This window comes from Euleptes europaea, chromosome 21, assembly GCF_029931775.1.
Source record: "Euleptes europaea isolate rEulEur1 chromosome 21, rEulEur1.hap1, whole genome shotgun sequence".
Taxonomy (NCBI): domain Eukaryota; kingdom Metazoa; phylum Chordata; class Lepidosauria; order Squamata; family Sphaerodactylidae; genus Euleptes; species Euleptes europaea.
This window is the reverse complement of record NC_079332.1, coordinates 18,929,722-18,951,139: the sequence shown is the minus strand read 5'-3', so window position 1 is coordinate 18,951,139 and position 21,418 is coordinate 18,929,722. Positions and strand designations below refer to the sequence as shown.

The 21,418-nt window shown below is 48.8% G+C and overlaps 1 protein-coding gene across 1 annotated transcript in view; it reads left to right on the top strand.

Moving 5' to 3' along the window:
• CLEC16A (C-type lectin domain containing 16A) overlaps positions 1–21,418 on the top strand; it is a 122,148-nt gene that overhangs the window by 86,141 nt on the left and 14,589 nt on the right. Inside the window, exons 20-21 of the mRNA XM_056866272.1 lie at positions 88–292; positions 2,136–2,303. Coding sequence (XP_056722250.1) covers positions 88–292; positions 2,136–2,303 — 373 coding nt within the window. The remainder of the gene's footprint in view (positions 1–87; positions 293–2,135; positions 2,304–21,418) is intronic.

The window sequence follows — 21,418 nt, the reverse complement described above, 5'->3', positions numbered from 1 at the left end:
TGCCTAGCGGTTACGGAAGCACGGTGTCGCTCCGCCGAGCAACACCACCCTCCCCCAACGGTGTTTTGTCCGTCCTTCCCCCTGCAGGACATGCAAGTGACGGGAGTCGAAGATGACAGCCGTGCACTGAACATAGTCATCCACAAGCCGGCCTCCAGCCCCCACTGCAAGCCCTTCCCCATCCTGCAGGCCACCTTTGTGTTCTCCGACCACATCCGCTGCATCATCGCCAAGCAACGCCTGGCCAAGGGCCGCATCCAGGCACGGCGCATGAAGATGCAGAGGATAGCAGGTGAGCCCTCTCCAGGTTGGCCGACTTCTTCCTCCCTCTCTCTCTTTGACGTGTTGCTTTCTGTCATGGACCAACAGCATAAAATGCACGTCAACGAATATATTGACAGATAATCAGTGCCTAAAAAAAGAGCCCGCTGCGCAGAGTGGAAAGCTGCAGTACTGCAGTCAAAAGCTCTGCTCACGACCTGAGTTCGATCCCGACGGGAGTCAGCTTCAGGTAGCCGGCTCGAGGTTGACTCAGCCTTCCATCCTTCCGAGGTCGGTAAAATGAGGTCCCAGCTTGCTGGGGGTAAAGTGTAGATGACTGGGGAAGGCGATGGCAAACCACCCCATAAACATAGTCTGCCTAGTAAACGTCGGGATGTGGCGTCACCCCATGGGTCAGGAATAACCCGGTGCTTGCACAGGGGACTCCCTTTACCTTTAAAAATGATTTCAGGGGGTTAGGTGTGTTGGTCTGCAGTAGATGAGCAAAATTCGAATCCAGTTGCACCTTTGAGACCAACAAGATTTTCAGGGCATGAGCTTTCGGAAGCCAGAGCTCCCTTTGCCAGAGGCCTTCGTCCGGTATCTGGCAAAGAGAGCTTTGATGCTCAAAAGCATGCGCCCCCTGGGAATCCGTCTCAAAGGTACAGTCGAATTTGGAGCCTCAAAGGTACAGTCGGATTTGGAGCCTGCTCGATTCATGCACCGGAATTCCCCAAGGGGCCGTTTTCACATGGGACAACCCCCGCCCTGGCTCTTGTTGCAGTTATTGAATGCATGGGCAATGCTGCAAGGTCTCTGGAAAGTTGTTTTGACTCCAGGGGCACTTTAAAGACAAACAAAATGTTTGGGGTATAAGCTTTCAAGAGTCAAAGCAACCTATGTCAGATATATGGCCAACAAGGTTTTCGAGGAATAAGCTTTCCAGCGTCACAGTTCTCTGGGTGTCTGGCGAAAGGAGCTTTGACTCTCCAAAGCTTATTCCCTGAACGTCTAGTTGGTCTCTAAGGTGTTGCTGGACTCGAAACGAGCTATTCTTCAGCACACCAACATGGCTCCCCTCTGAAACGATCCTCCGATAAGAGACAGTTGGCAAGAAGGGAATGAACTGAAGCTTCAGGCGTGGTGTAATGGTTAAGAGCAGTGGTTTGGAGTGATGGACTCTCATCTGGAGAACCAGGTCTGATTCCCCACACCTCCACATGAGTGGCAGAGGCTAATCTGGTGAACCGGGTTGGTTTTCCCCACTCCTCCACATGAAACCAGCTGGGTGACCTTGGGCTAGTCACAGCTCTCTTAGAGCTCTCTCAGCCTCACCTACCTCACTGGGTGTCTGCTGTGGAAAGGGGAAGGGAAGGTGATTGTAAGCCGGTTTGATTCTTCCTTAAGTGGTAGAGAGTCGGCATATAAAAACCAACTCCTCCTCTTCTTAAGCAGAGGCTAGATGGGCATCTGTCAGCAATGCTGATTCTGTGAACTTCAGCAGATCATTAGAGGGAGGGCAGGAAGGGTTGCGTCAGTGTTTGGCTCTCGTGGCCCTTCCTTACATGCCCCGGGGAAATGCTAATCGATTGCCACTTTGGGGTCAGTAAGCAATTTTCCTCCACCCAAGATTGGCCAGGGAACTTGGAGGGGTTTTTTTTCCCCCATCTTCAGGGCATGGAGTAAGGGTTGCTGGGGGTGTGTGGGGGGCAGAGGATTTCCTGCATTGGGCAGGGGGTTGGACTAGATCCAGCTCTGTGATTCTATGACAACGTTTTGGGGCTGAACGTTGAAGCGAGGCGGGGCTTGGTTAGGGCGGGGCTGCACACATTCTGTGGCCGAGCGGGACTTGACCTGTCTGCCCTCGAATGCAGCTCTCCTGGACCTGCCAGTGCAGCCTTCCAACGAGGTGATGGGCTTTGGCCACAGCTCAGCCACCACAGCTCAGCACCTGCCCTTCCGGTTCTATGACCAGGCGAGGCGGAGCACCTGCGACCCGGCCGTCCAGCGCTCTGTGTTTGCGTCTGTTGACAAAGTCCCAGGTAAGTCCTCACTGGCACGGACTGTGTGTTACCGCTCAGGTTCTTAAAGCTTCAAGAAGAGGAGACAGAAAGAATATACCCGCAGGTAGCGTTAAATTGCTTCCTTGGTGCCTTTCTGGCTTTTTCTTGTCATTTAATTAATTGGAAGTAGGATTTTATTTTGGGGGTTGATTTGCTTGCTTTTACACTTCAGCATGCCAGTGCATATTTATTTGCTTTATTTATACTCCTCCTTTCTCGCAATGGAAAATGTTTTCTTCATGGCGCCTGGGTTTGTGCTCCATTTCAAGGTAATCCCAACTCAAGTATGTCGACGGTCACTTTATTAGACGCAGGGTTGATTGTTAAAATATTTATACCCTGCCTTTTCTCGTAGCTCGAAGTGGCTTACAAATTCAGATTTCGAACATACAGAATACAATAAAACTGCAAATAACGCCTGCCCCAAAATGTTCTGTCCCTGTGATGGTGTGATTCTCGCTATCATGTGGAAGTCAGTCTGGTGTTTGTTCTTCTTTCTCTGTGTTTCGGATGTTTAACCTCTTTCCCAAGATGCTGTTAGCAGCCTTCTGGGTGGGGGCCATTTAGTATCATACGGCTTAGATCTTACTGAACCCTGGACACGTACCCTGAACTGTGTTCTATTCCTGTTTGTCTTTGGAAAAGGCAGTCAAATAACAGCCGACTTAACGGTGAGCCTGTAGGGTGTTCAAGGCAAGAGACATTCGGAAGTGATTTGCCGTTGCCTGCTCCTGTAGCGACCCTGGATTACCTGGGTGGTCTTCCATTCATAGAATCATAGAACCATAGAGTTGGAAGGTACCACCAGGGTAATCTAGTCCAACTCCCTGCATAATGCAGGAAATTCCAAACTACCTCCCCCCCACACACTCCCAGTGACCCCTACTCCATGCCCAGAAGATGGCCAAGATGCCCTCCCTCTCATGCTCTGCCTAAGGTCATAGAATCAGCATTGCTGACAGATGGCCATCTAGCCTCTGCTTCAAAACCGCCAGGGAAGGAGAGCTCACCACCTCCCGAGGAATCCTGTTCCACTAAGGAACCGCTCTAACTGTTAGAAAATTCTTCCTAATGTCTAGGCAGAAACTCTTTTGGTTTAATTTCAACCCATTGGTTCTGGTCCAACCTTCTGGGGCAACAGAAAACAACTTGGCACCATCCTCTATATAAGTACTTGAAGATGGTTATCATATCACTTCTCAGTCTTCTCTCCAAGCTAAAAATATGAAGCTCCTTCAACCTTTCCTCATTCAAGTACTAACCAAGGCTTAGCTTCCAAGCCCTGAAAAGGCTGGTCATCCATGTTGTGGTAGACACAGATGGAGGTGGTTTGCCATTGCCTGCCTCTGCGTAGTGACCCCAGGCTTCCTTGGTGGTCTCCCATCCAAGTACTAACAAGGGCTTCTGAGAGCTGACAAGATTGAGCTAGCCTGGGCCATCCAAGTCAGGGCAGACAAGCAGAGATGGTTTTCCTTCGCCTTCCTCTGCTTAGCGACCTTGGTCTCTCATCCAAGTGTACTAACCAGGGCTGGCCCTGCTTAGCTTCCCAGATCTAAAAAAATCAGGCTGGCTTGGACCATCCAGGCCAGGATTTATATAAAGAAGTATTTAACTTCTCTGCCAAGTGCTATTGGTTCTTTTGCATGCAAGTTGAATCCCATGGGCTGGATCCAAAGGTGCTTTTTTGCTGACGAAAGGGTTCTCTCCACCAAAGGAAGAACTGTCTCCTTCAATTGTTATAACCCCCTACTTTGATACCTTTCCACTGTCCTGATCTGTTTAGAGTCAGCTTCATCTTGTAGACTTTTTGCTGTTTGGATTGCAGAGATGATTGCCTAGAGCTGTAAATCCCTTGTAGGATGTATAAATTCCCATGTTACTTTGAAGAACATTTACATCATAGGGGAGTATATACCAGGGTTGGTGGGGGGCGGTGGGGCTGGCAGGTGTGTGGTTTTGTTTAGAATCATAGAATCGTAGAGTTGGAAGGGGCCATAGAGGCCGTCTAGTCCAACCCCCCACACAATGCAGGATCAGCGTAGAGCATCCCTGACAAGTGCCAGCCTCTGCTTAAAGACTGCCAGTGAGAGGGGGTTCACCACCTCCCTAGGCAGCCCATTCCACTGATGAACTACTCTTATTATAAAAATGTTTCCCTAATATCCAACTGGCACCTCTCTGCCTGCAATTTAGACCCATTATTGCGAGTCCCATCCTCTGCTGCCAACAGGAGCAGCTCCCTGCCCTTCTCTCAGTGACAGTCCTTCAGATACTTCAAGAGAGCCATCCTGTCCCCCCTCAACCTTCTCTTCTCCAGACTGAACATTCCCAGCTACCTCAGCCTTTCCTCGTAGGTCTTGGTTTGTTTATTGACTTTATTTCCACCCTGCCTTTCTCCCCAGTGGTTTACATCTTTCTCCCCTCCTCCGTTTTGTCCTTGCAGTAGCCCTGTGAGGTAGGCGAGGCCAAGAGTGTGTGTGACCTGCCCCAAGGTCACCTAGTGAGCTTCCGTGGCAGAGTCAGGATTCACACCTGGGTCTCCCAGATCCTAGTCCAACACTAACCACTACACCACACTGGGCGTCTGTATGCTGTGATGCCCCCTGGAGCTCAAAAAAAGTGCTGTTTGGGGGTACAAAAGTTTTAATCCTGTTGCGTTAAAAGTTTCTAAGCCTCTTGGTTGAGATGGTATGTATTTCACTGGTATTTATTTATGTATTTAATTCATCTATACCCCACCTTTCTCTCCAGTGGGGGGCCCAAGGAGGCTTACATCGTTCAACTCTCCTCCATTTTAGCCTCACAACAGCCCTGTGAGGTAGGTTAAGCTGAGAGAGTGACTGGCCCAAGGTCACCCAGCGAGCTTCCATGGCACAGGTGGGGGATCTAACCCAGTTTTCCCAGATTCTAGTCCGACACTCTTAATCACTGCACCACACTGGGTATCCGGTGCCTGCTGAAATCTCAGAAGCTGGAGGAACCGCTTCACAAAATGCTGTGGATGGAGGCAGGGATTTTGACATCCTTCCCACTACCCATGATGGGAGAAAGCATAGGAAGTGCAGAAAGGCAAATTTGCCTAACTTATACCAGCTGCAAGCTTTACTCTTCCCCAGGCTTGGTGCAGGAGCCACCTGGTAAGAAGCAAGGCGCCACGCCTGCCAATAATATTCACTCTGCACTCGCTCAGAAGTCTTCTTGGAGCTCTCCCAGCGGAAGCGGCCAGCCCCTGTTCCAATTGCTCTCCCGGTGCCAGGCGCAGTGCAGGTTTCGCAGGCGACCGGTGTGGTGTGACGCATCATGCCGAGAGCGTTTTCATTACATGAGAGTAAATCTCTTTTATAAGCAGGGGCTCTCAAGAAGAAAGGCCTCAAAAGAGTCTAGGCTCGTCGTGGAAATGCTCATATTTCTCGCTTGAAGACGAGACGTTCCAGAGAACCAGCTGCGGACGTTATCAGAGGGTTCCACAGAGTGGGAATAAATACCCTTGGTTAACACTGATCGGCAACTGTCCTGTATGGGAACCTGCAATAGAAGGCCTTGCATTAAAAAATTGGGGGAGGTTAAAATGTAGGACATAAGTGCAGAAACGAGGCGGGGGGACAACAGTGATTACTGCTGACGAAGAGCAGGGATCGGATTCGAAGCAGAAGGCGAAGATCCCTTTAATTTTCCGTCTTTCCACCCTTGTAAAACCACTCAGGTTCACCCGGCACCTTTTAAGGAAATTTGCTAAACAGTTATTATTGTGGAGAGGATGAGCCCTTCCGGCTTTGGCAGACGCTTCTCAGGGTTACACACCGGCTTCCACAGAAGTTGTAAAAGACACGGCGATCCGTCTGATAAGTGCTCATAAATGTAACGCTGAACTTCCAACCAAATGAGCTATGTGGAGAAAAGGAGGGGACTATAAATCCACATTAAGGGTTCTTTTCTGGGTGTGTGGTGAGACCAATTCCTGTTTCCTCAGCCTGTTCCCCTGCCACCGCATTTCAGGAGGCATAATGAATTTTGTGGTGCTAAACAGGTCCCTTCTTAATTACCTCTACGTTAGCGAAAGATTAACTAGTTAAAAGGAGGGGGTTTAGTTTTGTAGCCAACATGCGTAGGAATGGTGGCAGTCAGTTATCCGCTAATTGCACGTTATATGGTCTTTGGCAGAGCGTTTATTGATCAGTCTGGGGAGAATGCCGAGGGTAACAGACAGACCCTGGCTCCAGGTGGGGGGCTCTTGACCACACAAGCCCACCGCTAAGGCGTAGTGGCCGTTCTCTTTGGGCATTCTCCGGATGCTGCGGCTCTGGGTTGCTGGCCTCTGATCGTCCGACGCTCAGGCCTTCAACGTTTGCTTTTGGATTTTGCAAATAGCCGAACTCCAAATTTCCTGCCTTGCTACTGAAAATAGTTTCAGAGGGTCGCTATGTTGACCTGCCGTAGAACAGCTTAGATTCAAGTCTAGTAGCACCTTAGAAACCACCGAGATTTTTGAAGTCTAAGCTTCTGAGGGTCTAAGCTACCTTCATCAGATGGGACAACTTGAATCTGACAAAAGGAACTTTGACTATCGAAAGCACGTGGACCGAAGGTTTTGTTGGCCTCTGAGGTGCTCCTGGACTCAAGTCTAGCTGTTGCTACTGAAAGACTCTTTGAATTGTAGAGAGAATAAATATTTCGATCCACAGATCAGAGGGAGGGCCTTTGCATGCAGAAGGTCTCAGGTTCAATCTGCAGCATCACCAGTTAAGGACTCTTGGGTAACAAATGGGATGGGGGGGGGGGGCATCTCCCTTCCTGGTTCCCTGGGCACCTGCTGGTCAGAGGAGAGAAGGAATGGGTTGGATAGACTTCACATGTTCAGTTGTCCGCTATATTGTTTCAGTGTCAAAATTGTACCTTAACATCAGGATTAAAGCTGGATTGTTCAAATACAAAGTTTTGCTTTTTATTTTGCTTTAAATCATTTACATCCCACCTTTCAACCTTCTTTGGTTCCCAGAGCAGCTTATGATAAACATCAGAAACAGCAAAATTAATTAAAATGCTAAAAGGGGAATCTAGTCAGTGCTGAAAAGAAAAATGACATTAAAATCTACACTACTATAAATAGTAAACCCAGTAATCAATCACCAACATGGAAATAAACAGGCAGCAACCGAGATCAGCGTCAGAGGTAGAGAAATAAAAGTGCCTCCTAAAATCCAGGCAAAATAAGTTAGGTTTTTACACCATGCCAGAAAATTAGCATTTCCAAGCAGAAGGTTTTTTGAAATTTGGGTGCCACGCCTGAAAAGTCCCCAAATCATCGGCTCCTAATCAAAGGCTCCTAGTCATCGGCTGCCTTCACCAGCAGGGCCTCCAGTGAAAATCAGAGGCTGGGAGCATGTGGAAGAAGATGATCCTTTAGGATGGTTCGCAGTGCTGAAAAGCAGCCCTCTTCCCTGCCATTTGGGTCTTGCTAGCAGACCTCAAATCAAGGGGCTAGAATCCCACTGTCAAAAGCTGCTGGAGAATGCCAGCTGGAATGGACCCGTTCTCCACAGCATCAAGATGGGAGCTGAGGCTCTAAGAAAGGCTGCTCATGCATGTTCACATTGCAGAATTCTTGGATGTGCCATCAAGGTGATTGAATGAGGCCCATGAGGATTGAATGGTGTTTGCAAATAGTTAGAGAATGCGAGAGAGATCCTCCTGGACTGCCCTCCCAAACTAGAAGAAGAAGAGTTGGTTTTTATATGCCGACTTTCTCTACCATTTAAGGGAGCCTCAAACCGGCTTACAATCACTTTCCCTTCCCCTCCCCACAACAGACACCCTGGGAGGTAGGTGGGGCTGAGAGAGAGCTGTGACTAGCCCAAGGTTACCCAGCTGGCTTCATATGTAGAAGTAGGGAAACAAATCCAGTTCACCAGATTAGCCTCCACTGCTCATGTGGAGGAGTGGGGAATCAAACCTGGTTCTACAGATCAGAGTCCACTGCTCCAAACCACCGCTCTTAACCACTACACCACGCTGGTTAGTGAAGGATCTCTTAGGAACATCAACATTTTTATGTCAGCATGAGATTTAGCAGGCAATTTGGATGATGTTAGAAGGTCTAATTGCCTGCCCTTAAATTTCTAGTTCTGCAAGTTGGGGGTGTACGCAGGGGCCAGAAGACTCCTGTTTATTAAGCAGGAGTTTTAGGGCCCATTCCAGGGCTGTATGTCACCAGGGTGTGACTTTTACAAGCTATATAAATGCCTGGGGGTCTTTTGAGGAGGAAGAGCCCCCCCCCCACAGACACCCCTCTTCCTCTGAAGAGATCCTTGCAGGATGTGAATTGGGTTTGCTCACCCTCTGAGCTTCCACCTGCTGCTAGAAGGAGCGGTGCCACGTACAGTTTGAATTCCTAACCAAAAGCTTTTTTTTTTTTTTTCGGAACCAGAGAGGGCTGACAGGTTTTCCCAAGAGTGAGGGACTTTTGTGGCACTTGAAAAGACAAACACATTTTTCATGGCAAGATTCACATATTTTCCCCCAAATTACAGGGGTGGACCCTTCTACCCTACGGCTCCAGCAACCGTCCGCATTCAAAGCATCCACTTCTGTGTACAGTTACTTGAGAATAAGCCCCGTTAAACCCAGTGGGACTTTGTAGTACAGAAGAACATAAGAAAGGCCCTGCTGGATCAGACCAAGGTCCATCAAGTCCAGCAGTCTGTTCACACAGTGGCCAACCAGGTGCCTCTAGGAAGCCACTAACAAGACGAGTGCACCAGCACCATCCTGCCTGTGTTCCACCACACCCAAAATAATAGGCATGCTCCTCTGATACTAGAGAGAATAGGTATGCAGCATGACTAATATCCATTCTAACTAACAGCCATGAATACCCCTCTCCTCCATGAATATGTCCACTCCCCTCTTAAAGCCCTCCAAGCCGGCAGCCATCACCACATCCTGGGGCAGGGAATTCCACAATTTAACTATGCGTTGTGTGAAAAAATACTTCCTTTTATCTGTTTTGAATCTCTCACCCTCCAGCTTTAGCAGATGACCCCATGTTCTAGTATTATGGGAGAGGGATATGCATATGATCAGGTTGAATTTGTTTGTTTGTTTAGAATATTTCTATGCTGCTTTTCCCCAGTCCAGTTTGAGTCAGCTTGCAATTAAAACCAGCAATATAAAAACACCCAAGCCCTTCAAAAGAAGAGCTGTTGGATACGCAGCATAAAAACTATCCACAAAACAGAAGTTGACCATTAACAAGGTGATAAAACCCCTAATTAAAAGCCTGGGTTTAAAAGGTGTGTTTTAGCCTGGTGCCTAAAAGAAAAGTTTAGTCCCCATTTATAAAAAAGGGGACTCACATCAGGTAGATAACTATCGCCCCATTAGCCTCCTGTCCATCATTGGCAAATTATACACAAGATACCTTTTAGATAAACTTTCATTATGGATGACTAGTTTTAAATCCTGGATAGGGAACAGATTGGGTTTTGCACTGGTCATTCTACTTTAGACCACTGTGTTACCCTAGCCCATCTGGCTGAGAAATACAGTGGCCCTGGTGGGAAGAAACTTTTTGCAGCCTTCCTTGACTTAAAGAGTGCTTTTGATTCTATACCCAGGAAACTCCTGAGGGACAAGCTGAGCAAAACCTCAATAGAAAAGAGACTTCTTTTCCTTGTCCAAAAATTGCACTTAACAACTAGTTGGCAGGTTCGACATGGCTCACGTGGTGAGCTAACTAGAGATATTTCTACCAACCAGGGAGTGAAACAGGGGTGTGTGTTGACCCCCTATCTCTTTAACCTCTTTATAAATGACCTTGATTCAATGTTAAGAACAGTAGATGGCCACTTCCCCAAGCTGGGCCCTTCCTCCATCCCTCTACTATTGTATGCCGATGATGCTGTGGTATTATCACTAACACAGAAGGGGCTAAGACGGCTGCTGTCCTTGTTTGTAAGCTATTGCAATGCCAACTTATTATCCATCAATTACAAGAAATCTAAGATCCTAGTCTTCTCTAAATTTTGGAGGCGTCACAGTTGGACAATTATTGGGCACGAAATTGAACAAGTGAAACAATTAAGATACTTGGGCCTGAATTTCCAATGCAACAGCAATTGGACAACTCACAGGAACTATGCTGTGTCCTCAGCTAAACGCAATAACGAGGCCACAATTCGTTTCTTTTGTGTCTATGGCTGCCTTACGAGTGTTTAAGGCTAAATCCATCTCCCAACTCCTATATGGAGTTCCTATTTGGGTAAGTGCCTGTAATCAGGACATTGAGAGGATTCAGTCCACTTTCTTACGTCGTGTCCTTGGTGTCCCCAATTGCGTTGGGTATGCAGCTTTGTGCCTTGAGACAGGACAGGGGTTTTTGGAGACTAGGGCTTGGATCCAGACCATTAAGTTCTGGTTATGTCTGCACTTTCTAACTGAATATCCTGGTTATATTCCTGCACTGCTGGGAGATGCTTACATAAGCCAGTGGTCGAAATTAATTATCAGGAAAATCAAATCTGTCGGTATTCCATTTGATTCTCTTTTGATGCTTGGGAAAGAGCAAGCATTTAGATTGATACGTCAGCGCCTACTAGATATAGAAATCCTCCCTAGCTAATAGACACTGTTCCCCCATGTTTCATGATATTACTCCGACTTAGGGAGCTACAGTTTCCTACTTGTCTTATTTGGAGTCACCGGACATTCGCAGAATTTTCATGCTCTCTAGACTCAACATTCTTTCTTCAGCTATTCTACAAGGAAGATACAAAGAAATCCCTTTTATTGATAGGCATTGTCCATGTAAGACTGGGGATCCTGAACACTTAACCCACGTGCTGTTGTACTGCGAGCTTTACATGAGGCCAAGGAATACCTATATTAAACCCCTACTGCCCAGTGATCAGAGTCTCTCAGATCAGCAGTCAGTGATGTACCTTTTATCTGATAGAAACCCCTCTGTCACCCAACAAGTAGCTAGTTTTCTCCTGTCTGCACAAAGGATTCGCGAGCAGTTTGTTCATCCTTCTAAGTAATGTCATTTTAATGTAACCTGTTTTAACCATTTTCGCAACTCTGTTTACTGTATGCTGATGTAAATGCCTAATAAAGGTAATGATGAAGCAAAGTTAAAGTAGGTGCCAGGCGAGCCTCAAGGGGGAGGGCGATCCAGAGGCAAGAGGCCATCACGGAAAAGGCCCTGTCTCTAGTCGCCGCCTACCCCACCACTGAAGGTGGGGGCAAAGGGCAGAACTTAACTGGGTGGGCTGGATAGTACTTTTACAAGCAGCACAAAAGCAAGGGGGAGAAGGGGGCGCTTTTAGTAGTGGGACTGTACATTGCTATTCTTCCCTCCCTCTCTTTCTGGTCGACAAGGTGTTGGGACGGAAATTGACCCCCCAAGACAACTGTGGTTGCCCAGAACAGCATCGGGCTAAAAAGGAAAAGGGAAATCAGTGGCCGGCCTGGAGCTACAGCGACCTTAATGGCCCAGCGGGGCAGACTCCTTTTCCTTTACAAGGCAGTTGCTAGCCGGGAAAACTTCCTCACCTCCGGCAGGGGCTTCTGTGAAGCTCTGGGAATAACCACGTCTCTCTTGACTTCCCGTCTCTTCTTCAAAGGAAGGTGGCCCCGGGGGATCGGGAGGGTGAGCTTTGAAGCATGTTCCTGCCTTAGAGCAGAAGAGAGGCAAGGGGGGGGGGGAGAGAGAGAGAGAGAGAAAGCTTTCTTCTTAATCACGTCCCAAGTGTTTGTGGTGACTGGTTTCCTTCGAACGGGGCAATCTGGGCTTCTTGGAGGGTGGGTAAAGTTACTCAGGAATGACTCTGGAGTAAGTGACAGCTCACAGCTCAGTTTCCTAAACCCCCCCCTCCTCTGTGTGTCGTCCCGCTTCTGCTGGAATCCTGCTTTGAAAAAAAAAAAGGGAGGGGGAAAGAAACTGTGGTTCTGCAGTTTTCTAAATCAGGATTTCTAAATCAGTCCCAGGGGAACTGCTGAGTGCTTTTGCCTTTCTCAGCTGTAAAGAATGCAAGGCAAGTAGAGGCCCGTCCAGCGGGTGACGAATGTGTTCCCTTCAGGCTTTGGGATGGCACAAGGGCCAATTAACGTGCGTTGAAATGGTTGGAGGGGGATGTAGCTCATTGGTTTTGCCCACCGCCCTTTCTCCAAGCGTTGTCAGATGTCACCGGTGTGTTTGATACAGCAGAACCATCTGAGGCTTGTATGCATTTTTAAAAATCTGTGTATGTGTGTATGTAAAGTGCCGTCAAGTTGCAGCCGACTTAGAATCATAGAGTTGGAAGGGACCACCAGGGTCATCTAGTCCCACCCCCTGCACAATGCAGGAAATTCACAACTACCTGCCCCTCCCCTCACCCCCAGTGGCCCCCCCACTCCATGCCGAGAAGATGGCCAAGATGCCTTCCCTCTCATGATCTCCCTGAGGTCACAGAATCAGCATTGCTGACAGATGGCCATCTGTGTGTGTGGGAAGTGTTGTCAAGTCGCAGCTGACTTATGGTGACCCCTTTTGAGGTTTTCATGGCAAGAGACTAACTGAGGTGGTTTTCCAGTGCCTTCCTCTGCACAGCAACCCTGGTATTCCTTGGTGGTCTCCCATCCAAATACTAACTGGGGCTGACCCTGCATAGCTTCTGACGAGATCAGTCTAGTCTGGGCCATCCAGGTCAGGACAATGGCCATCTAGCCTCTGCTTAAAAACCTCCAGAGAAGGAGAGCTCACCACCTCTTGAGGAAGCCTGTTCCACTGAGGAACCGCTCTAACTGTGACGTAGACGGGGTGGGAGTGGCTCAGTGATAAAGCATCTGCTTGGCATACAGAAGATCCCAGGTTCAGTCCCCGGCATCTCCCGTTAAAGGGAGCAGGCAAGTAGATGATGTGAAAGACCCTTGCCTGAGACCCTGGAGAGCTGCTGCCAGTCTGAGTAGACAATACTGACTTTGACCAAGGGTCTGATTCAGTATCAGGCAGCTTCATGTGTTCATGTGACACAGACGGGGAGGGGGTGGCACAGGCTTCGGCTTGTGTTCATTCTAAGCATCTGCATATTAAAAGTATCCTTCCAAGAACCTGGTGGCATTTGTGCGTCCGTAGCCTCCTTGCCTACGTATGGCCATTCCTTTTGCCTGTCCCTGGGCCTGATGGGAAACATCTCGGAAGCTGAAGCGGTTTCTTCCTCCCTGTGTCTCGTCTGAAAACATACAGATGCTTTTCTTTTGAGGTTTGACCGCGCTGCTCTCAGGACTTAGCTATGCCTCCCATTCAGGATTGAAATATGGGCTCCCGTTCCTGGTACCTCTGTTGTCTCGTTATTCCCACTTGCTTCCTGTAAGCTGGTAGATAAATTTGCAGTTTATACCTTGCCAGGAATCTCTGCTTGGATTGTGGTCTGACCTCAGAACCATGCCTCACGAGAGAGGAAAGGTATATGAATTTTCACCGAAGTCCAGCATTCGCTGCATTGATGAACTCGACGCAGGGCAGCAAATGAGTGTTTTTGCAAAGGGGGAGAATCGGTTTCCATTCTGCTGCTTCAGGAAGACACATTTCATAATTTTATTTATTCATTCATTTGCCAGTTAGACTGATTCCTTGGTGGCTTTGTACGCATGTAGATCTGTGACTTGATTGAAGCACTGCCAAGCCAGCAAAATCATAGAATTATAGAGTTGGAAGGGGCCATAGAGGCCATCTAGTCCAACCCCCTGCTCAATGCAGGATCAGCCTAGAGCATCCCTGACGAGTGCTTGTCCAGCCTCTGCTTAAAAACTTCCAGTGAGACGGAACTCACCACCTCCCTAGGTAGCTGATTCCACTGTCAAACAACTCTTACTATAAAAAAAAAATCCTAATATCCAGCCGGTACCTTTCCGTCCTCAATTTAAACCCATTATTGTGAGTCCTATCCTCTGCAGCCAAGAGGAACAGCTCCCAACCCTCCTCTAAGTGACAGCCCTTCAGATACTTCAAGAGAGCAACCAAGTCCCCTCTCAACTTCCTCTTCTGCAGACTGAACATTCCCAACTCCCTCAACCTTTCCTCGCAGGGCCTGGTCTCCAGGCCCCTGGTCATCCTCGTCGCTCTCCTCTGCACCCACTCGATTCTGTCCACATCCGTTTTGAAGCGAGGCCTCCAGAACTGCACACAATACTCCAGGTGCAGCCTGACCAATGCGGCGTACAGTAGAACTATGAGATCTTTCAATTTGGATGCTATGCTTCTATTGATGCACCCCAATATCTCATTAGCCTTTTTTTGTTGCTGTATCACACTGGCTGCTCATATTTAACTTACCTGTACCCCAAGATCTTGTTCACACACAGTGCTGCCCAGAAGTGTATCCCCCATCCAGTATGCGTGTCCCTCATTTTTGTTACCCAGATGGAGAACTCGGCACTTATCCTTGTTGAATTGCATCCTGTTCGCATCTGCCCACTTTTCCAGTGTGTTCAGATCTCGTTTAATTCTATCTCTATCTTCCGGTGTCTTAGCTGCTCTTCCCAATTTGGTGTCATCTGCAAATTTAATGACTAGTCCCTCCACACCCTCATCCAGATCATTTATATAAATATTGAAAAGTACTGAAATAGGGCCTTCTTGAACGACTGGCTCATTGTTGAAAAATGTCAAATCTTTCGAACAAGGAGGACACCTTTGCCCCACAGGGGCTCAACTGACTCCCGGCAACCAGCATCATGGGAGGAGACTGCTGTTATCTGCCACCCCGTAGCAGGCGGGTCTTGGTGCAGACCCCACTGGCAGCAGTACAGGGGGGTTGGGTAGACCATCCACGGGGAAACAAAATACCTGAAACCAGCCTTGGGCCTCTCTCAATTATGAGGCTACAGGGACGGCAAGAACAGCATTCCTTATTGGCTCAGTTCTGTTTTGCCACATCAGGACAGCCGTGCTGGATCAGACCCAAAACCGAGTCTGCTCTTAGAATCATGGAAGGGACTGCCAGGGTCATCTAGTCCAATCCCCTGCACAGTGCAGGAAATTCACAGCTACCTTACTCTCCACACACACAGCCAGTGGCACATACTCCATGCCCAGAAGATGGCAAAAAAAAAAAAAATCCTTCAGGATCCCTGGCCAATCTGGCGCGGAGGAAAATGGCTTCCCACCCCCTTGCCCACGGCAGTTTCCCATCTCAAGCCCCCACCAGGGCCTCGGTTCAGATAAGGTGATTCGAGTCCAAACAATAATCATGATTCATTCTGTTGGGGTGAAGCAGCTCTCCTTCAAAAACCAAACAGGCGTAACGAGTATGTTACCAAATACCAACTCCTAAAATGCACCTCTTGGTTTGCCTCTGAGCTCGCAGGTAAAGGGTGTTGTTTTGGGGAGGGTTAGGTTAAGTCCCAAGGCGTTACTAATGCGTGGAGTCAACGGGAGCCTTGCTGACTCAGGCTGTCTGTGCGCTTTCAGGGGCAGCCCTGCGTGAAGTGCATTTTGGTAATCACAAAAAGCACAAAATCACACAAGGTTGGAAGAGACCACAAGAGCCATCCAGTCCACCCCCCTGCCATGCAGGATCTCTCAATCAAAGCGCTCCTGACAGATGGCCATCCAACCTCTGCTTAAAGACCTCCAAAGACAGGGACACCACCCTCACCCCAAGGCAGCACATTCCACCATCGAACTGCCCTCACAGTCAGAAAGTTCTTCCTAATGTTTAGGTGGAATCGCTCTTCTCTTAGCTTAAATACATTATTCCGTGTCCTAGTCTCTGAAGCTAGTCTCTAACCTAACCCAGATGCGATTGGGGCATGGGTCACCGTGGCCAGATCAGGCTTTTTGAAGAACGGCTGACCCTGGCGCATCAACTAAAGCTGATAAAAGGTGCTGTGTGCCGTAGAGGAAACTGGAGCCTTCAACTGCCGGGCTGGATCCAGCAGTGCAACCCCCCCAAGCCACGGATCTGCTCCTTCAGGGGTAGTGCAACCCCCTCCAGGACAGGCCAACTCCTCGGTCCTCAAGCAGCTTTCTCATTGACCAAGAGCATCTCGGTCTTCTCTGGACGGAACTTCTGTTTATTCTCCCTCTCTTGCCCCATGACCTTCTCCAGGCATCTGTTCAGGACTTCCAGAGACCTACACAACCCGGCTGTTAAGGAGCAATAGAGCTGGGTGTCTCTCCCCCCCTCCCATGCCGCCATTTTGGCAGCACCTCCAAATTCCGTGGACGGGGGCCCCCCAGCCGTTTCACATTATATGGTATTATACTCTGGGTCTCCTGTGCTCAAAAGAAGAAACTGGAATTCTGCCGCAAGGAAAAGTCACATTTTCATCCTGTATCAATTATGCAAATAACACTGTTTGCATATTCTCTTATTTTGCCAAATGTTCTCATGTTTGTAGTATTTTTGCATAATTGATTTGGGTCCTGCTAGTCACGAAGAGAGGCGGGGGGGGGGGATTCTGCAGAGGGCTGAAATTTCTGGTCAGATTCAGCCAGCCCTGCACTCCTTTCCGGCTCTCAGAAGCTCCTGCAGGAAGACGTGTTTGTTAAGGTGCTGTCTGAATATGGTTATGCTAAAAGGCTACTCTCCTTAGCAGAGCCAGCGTGGTATAGAGGTTAAGAGCGGTGGTTTGGAGCAGTGGACTCTGATCTGGAGAACCGGGTTTGATTCCCCACTCCTCCACATGAGTGGTAGATGCTAATCTGGGGAGCTGGATTTGTTTCCCCACTCCTATACAAGAAGCCGGCTGGGTGATCTTGGGCTAGTCACAGCTCTCTCAGCCCCACCTAGCTCACAGGGTGTCTGTTGTGGGGAAGGGAAGGCGATTGTAAGCCAGTTTGATTCTCCCTTAAGTGGTATAGAAAAACCAACTCTTTTTTTCGTCTACTATTGGCACACATCTGGAATTATACACATCTTCTCAGCCATGCCTGTTAATAACTCTTTTTTTAAAAAAAACAACCAAGCTGAGCCAGCGTGGCATACAGTGGTTGAGGGTGCTCAACTAGGGTCTGGGAATCTGGGCTTGAATCCCTCTTCTGCCACAGAGGCTCACCGGGTGGTCTTGGGCCAACCTCACACACTCAGCCTAACCTACCTCGTGGGGTTGTTGTGAGGATAAAACAGAGGTGAGGAGAATTACATGAGCTGCTTTGGGTCCCCCCTATGGAGAAAGGTGAGGTGGAAACGAAGGAAATTAATAAAGGTTCCGAGGAACGTGAGAAGCTGCTTTGTACTGAGTCAAGTTCTTGGTCTGTGTGTCTCGATATTGTCCTCTCTGACTGGCAGCAGTTCTCCAGTTCCTTCTGCAGAGAGAAAGAGAATTTTCTTGCCCACCTAATTCCTGGCCTCTCCGCTTGGACTCCCTGCGTGTGGAGCACACGTAACCTGAGCCACAGCCCGGATTAACTCATGAAGGTCGCCCAGCGTCTCGTTCTGCAGGTCTCGTGTGCTTCCCTGGAACTTTGGCGTGACCATCGGGCCCCCCTGACTGCAGAGAGATGCGAAGTAGGATTAGAAATGGAGGTTCTTTCTAATCGGTGAACGTTCTTCATAGCTCTACTCGTGGGGTGGGGGACAGCTTCCCTTTTACTGATTCCGGATCTTCTGGGTGAGCACTAGGTCCGAAGCTTAGCTTTTCTTCTTTCTGAAGGATGTAGACAAACTGGGATGAAATTAAATCAAAAAAGTTTCCATTTAGACATTAGGAAGGACTTTCTAACAGAGCGGTTCCTCAGTGGAACAGGCTTCCTCGGGATGTGGTGGGCTCTCCCTCCCTGGAAGTTTTTTAACAGAGGCTGGATGACCATCTGTCAGCAATCCTGATTCTGTGACCTTAGGCAGATCATGAGAGGGAGGGGCATCTTGGCCATCTTCTGGGCATAGAGTAGGGGTCACTGGGGGTGTAGGGGGAGGTGGTTTGGAATTTCCTGCATTGTGCAGGGGGTCGGGCTAGATGACCCTGGTGGTCCCTTCCAACTCTATGATTCTATGAACCCTCTCCTGACTCGCATTGTAGCATGTGCACTCCAATGAGCATTCTTGCTGGAGAGCGGCCTAGAAATGCAGTGGAAGGACATGTTTACCCATGCATCGGAGCAGCCAGCTTTGGGCACCTCATCTGCTGAATATTACTGACTGCCTCTGCACAGATTCCATGTAACGTGATTAACCAGAGGAGCGCTTCAGGAGACATGCATGCTGTGACCCAGTATGACAAAAATAGTCCCGACTAGCCAGAGCTTGGAAGCTAAGCAAGTTCATACTTGGAGGGGAAACCGTCAAGAAAGGCAGAGGTGGCTGTGCAGAGGAAGTCAGTGGTTACCCACTTGTGCTCACCTCTCTCCTGGGACGCTCCATGGATAGGGTCGCTGTGAATCAGTGTGATTTGCTGGTACACAATTATAAGCTGCCTGAATAGCCCAGACTAGCCTGATCTCATCAGAGCTCGGAAGCTAAACAGCACTGGCCATGGTTAGTCATAGAATCATAGAGTTGGAAGGGACCACAAGGGTCACCAAGTCTATCCCTCTGCACAATGCAGGAAATTCACAACTACCTCCCCCCCACATCCCCAGTGCCCAGAAGATGGCCAAGATGCCCTCCCTCTCATCATCTGCCTAAGTTCATAGAACCAGCATTGCTGACAAATGGCCATCTAGCCTCTGCTTAGAAACCTCCAGGGAAGGAGAGCTCACCACCTCCCAAAGAAGCCTGTTCCACTGAGGAACCACTCTAACTGTTAGAAAATTCTTCCTAATGTCTAGATGGAAACTCTTCTGATTTAATTTTAACCTGTTGGTTCTGGTCTCACCTTCTGGGGCAACAGAAAACAACTCAGCACCATCCTCTATATGACAGCCCTTCAGGTACTCCTCTCAGTCTTCTCCTCTTCAGGCTAAACATACCCAGCTCCTTCAACCTTTCCTCATAGGACTTGGTCTCCAGACCTCTCACCATCTTTGTTGCCCTCCTCTGGACAGGTTCCAGCTTGTCTACATCTTTCTTAAATTGTGGTGTCCAAAACTGAACACAATACTCTAGGTGAGGTCCTTGGATGGGAGGTGCCCAAGGAAGTCCAGGGTTGCTACACAGCAGCAGGCAATGGCCAACCACCTCTGATTGTCTCTTGCCCTGACCTGGATGTCCCAGGCTAGCAAAATCTCATCCAATCTCAGAAACTAAGCAGGGTCGGCCCTGGTTAATACTTGGATGGGAGACCACCAAGAAAGTCCAGGTTTGTTCTGCAGAGGCAGGCAGTGGCCAACCACCTCTGTTAGTCTCTTTCCTCAAAAACCCCAGGATGGGGTAGCCGTTAGTTGTGACTCAACAGCACGCTTGACCTTTGTGACAAAAGAGTTACCAACTTGGGTGGCATCTTTGATCTCTCCCCCAGCCATTCCCCCTCTGGAGATCAAGTAGAGTCTCCACACAAGCAAGCCAGGCAGCTCCACCTTCACACACACACACCCCGGAATAATCCGCTTTCAATCCACTTCGTTACTGGGTTTTACTGTGTGAAATGCTGAAATCCACTTGCAAAAGATCACTAAAGTGGCTTAAAAGTGGATTGAAAGTGCATTATTCAGCATGTGGTGAGAACGCCTGTCCTCTCGCTTTCATTTTCTTTCTTGCTTGGTTTGCTCGTGCGTCATAAATGACCCTCAAAAGTCATTGAGGTCTAGTAAGTTGTCAGACGCTTGCTGGGCTGCCCAATGCTGCAAGGCAAGCAAAGCCCCTCCGAGCCCCCAGGGAGAAAAAGTGAGCGGGCGCAGCCCTTTCCCGGAAGACTGGCCTGCTTATATTTGGGTAGCTCTGGAGAATGCTTCTTCCCGAAGGGGCCTGCCAGCCAGCAAGCCTAATGACAAACAACCGGCGCTCTTCTCAGCAAGCTGCTTCACCTGGTCTCTGGGCGTTTTTCAGAAAAACATGAATCGACCCGGTTTTCTTTCTGTCTGCTGCTGTGAACTAATGGATGGGAAGTGCTTCAGGGGCTGTCAATGTCTTCCTAAACTACAGATTTATTTGACTTCTGCAGAAAAACTGTGGTTTTAGAAAGTACCGTGTTTTCTGGCAGGCCCAGGGTCTGTTTCCTGTTGCTGATGTACAGCGAGAGAAAAAGTAATCATAGATTTCTCATCTCTCTTCAACTAACGCTGACAGGTGATAGCTAAAAGTTTGCACCAAGCCAATGTCCGGGATCCGGTGCACTGGGAAGAAGGATCGAGTGATCCCCGCGCTTGGCAAATGGGAGGAGGTGGGGGTTTCCGTCTCTCCCGGAGGTGGCAACCGTTCATGTTGTTGCCTTCAGAAAGGATTGCTGATGTCTTTGGGAGCAGAACTGGCACTTTAGAGTTCTCTTTAAACCGGGGTCCCAAAAGTCTTTGTGCCCAACCCTTGCTTGGCGGGGTGGGGAAGGGAGACCAGCCAGAAATCCTGGCCAGCCATGGCTGCAGGGGGAGCTGGGAACTGGACCGAATCCCCAAAACAATTGAGTGGGTGACTCATTGCAGAAAACAGTCTGGGGTGATAGTAGCAGATGGTATACCTGCAGGGCTGTTGTAAGGATTACAAATAGAGAAAATATCCGTTAAAGTTATGTGTTTGCCCTGACCTGGATGGCCCAGACTAGCCTAATCTTGTCAGATCTCAGAAGCTAAGCAGGGTTGGCCCTGGTTAGTTCACAGGAAGCTGCCTTATACTGAACCAGAGCCTCGGTCCATCAAAGTCAGTATTGTCTATTCAGACAGGCAGCAGCTTTCCAGGGTCTCAGACGGAGGGCTTTCACATCACCTACCTGCCTAGTTCCTTTAACTGGAGATGCCGAGAATTGAACCTGGACCCTTCTGCATGCCAAGCAGATACTCTACCACTGAGTCACAGCCATTTCCCAAAGGAAGCCATGGCCCTCAGTCTGCAAGACCTGAGCAAGGCTGTTAAGGATAGGACGTTTTGGAGGACATTGATTCACAGGGTCGCCATGAGTAGGAAGCAACTTGACGGCACTTAACACACACGCACATTGTGTCCTCAGACTGGCAGCAGCTCTCCAGGGTCTCAAGTGGAGGTCTTTCACATCACCTTCTGCCTGGTCCTTTTTAACTGACGGTG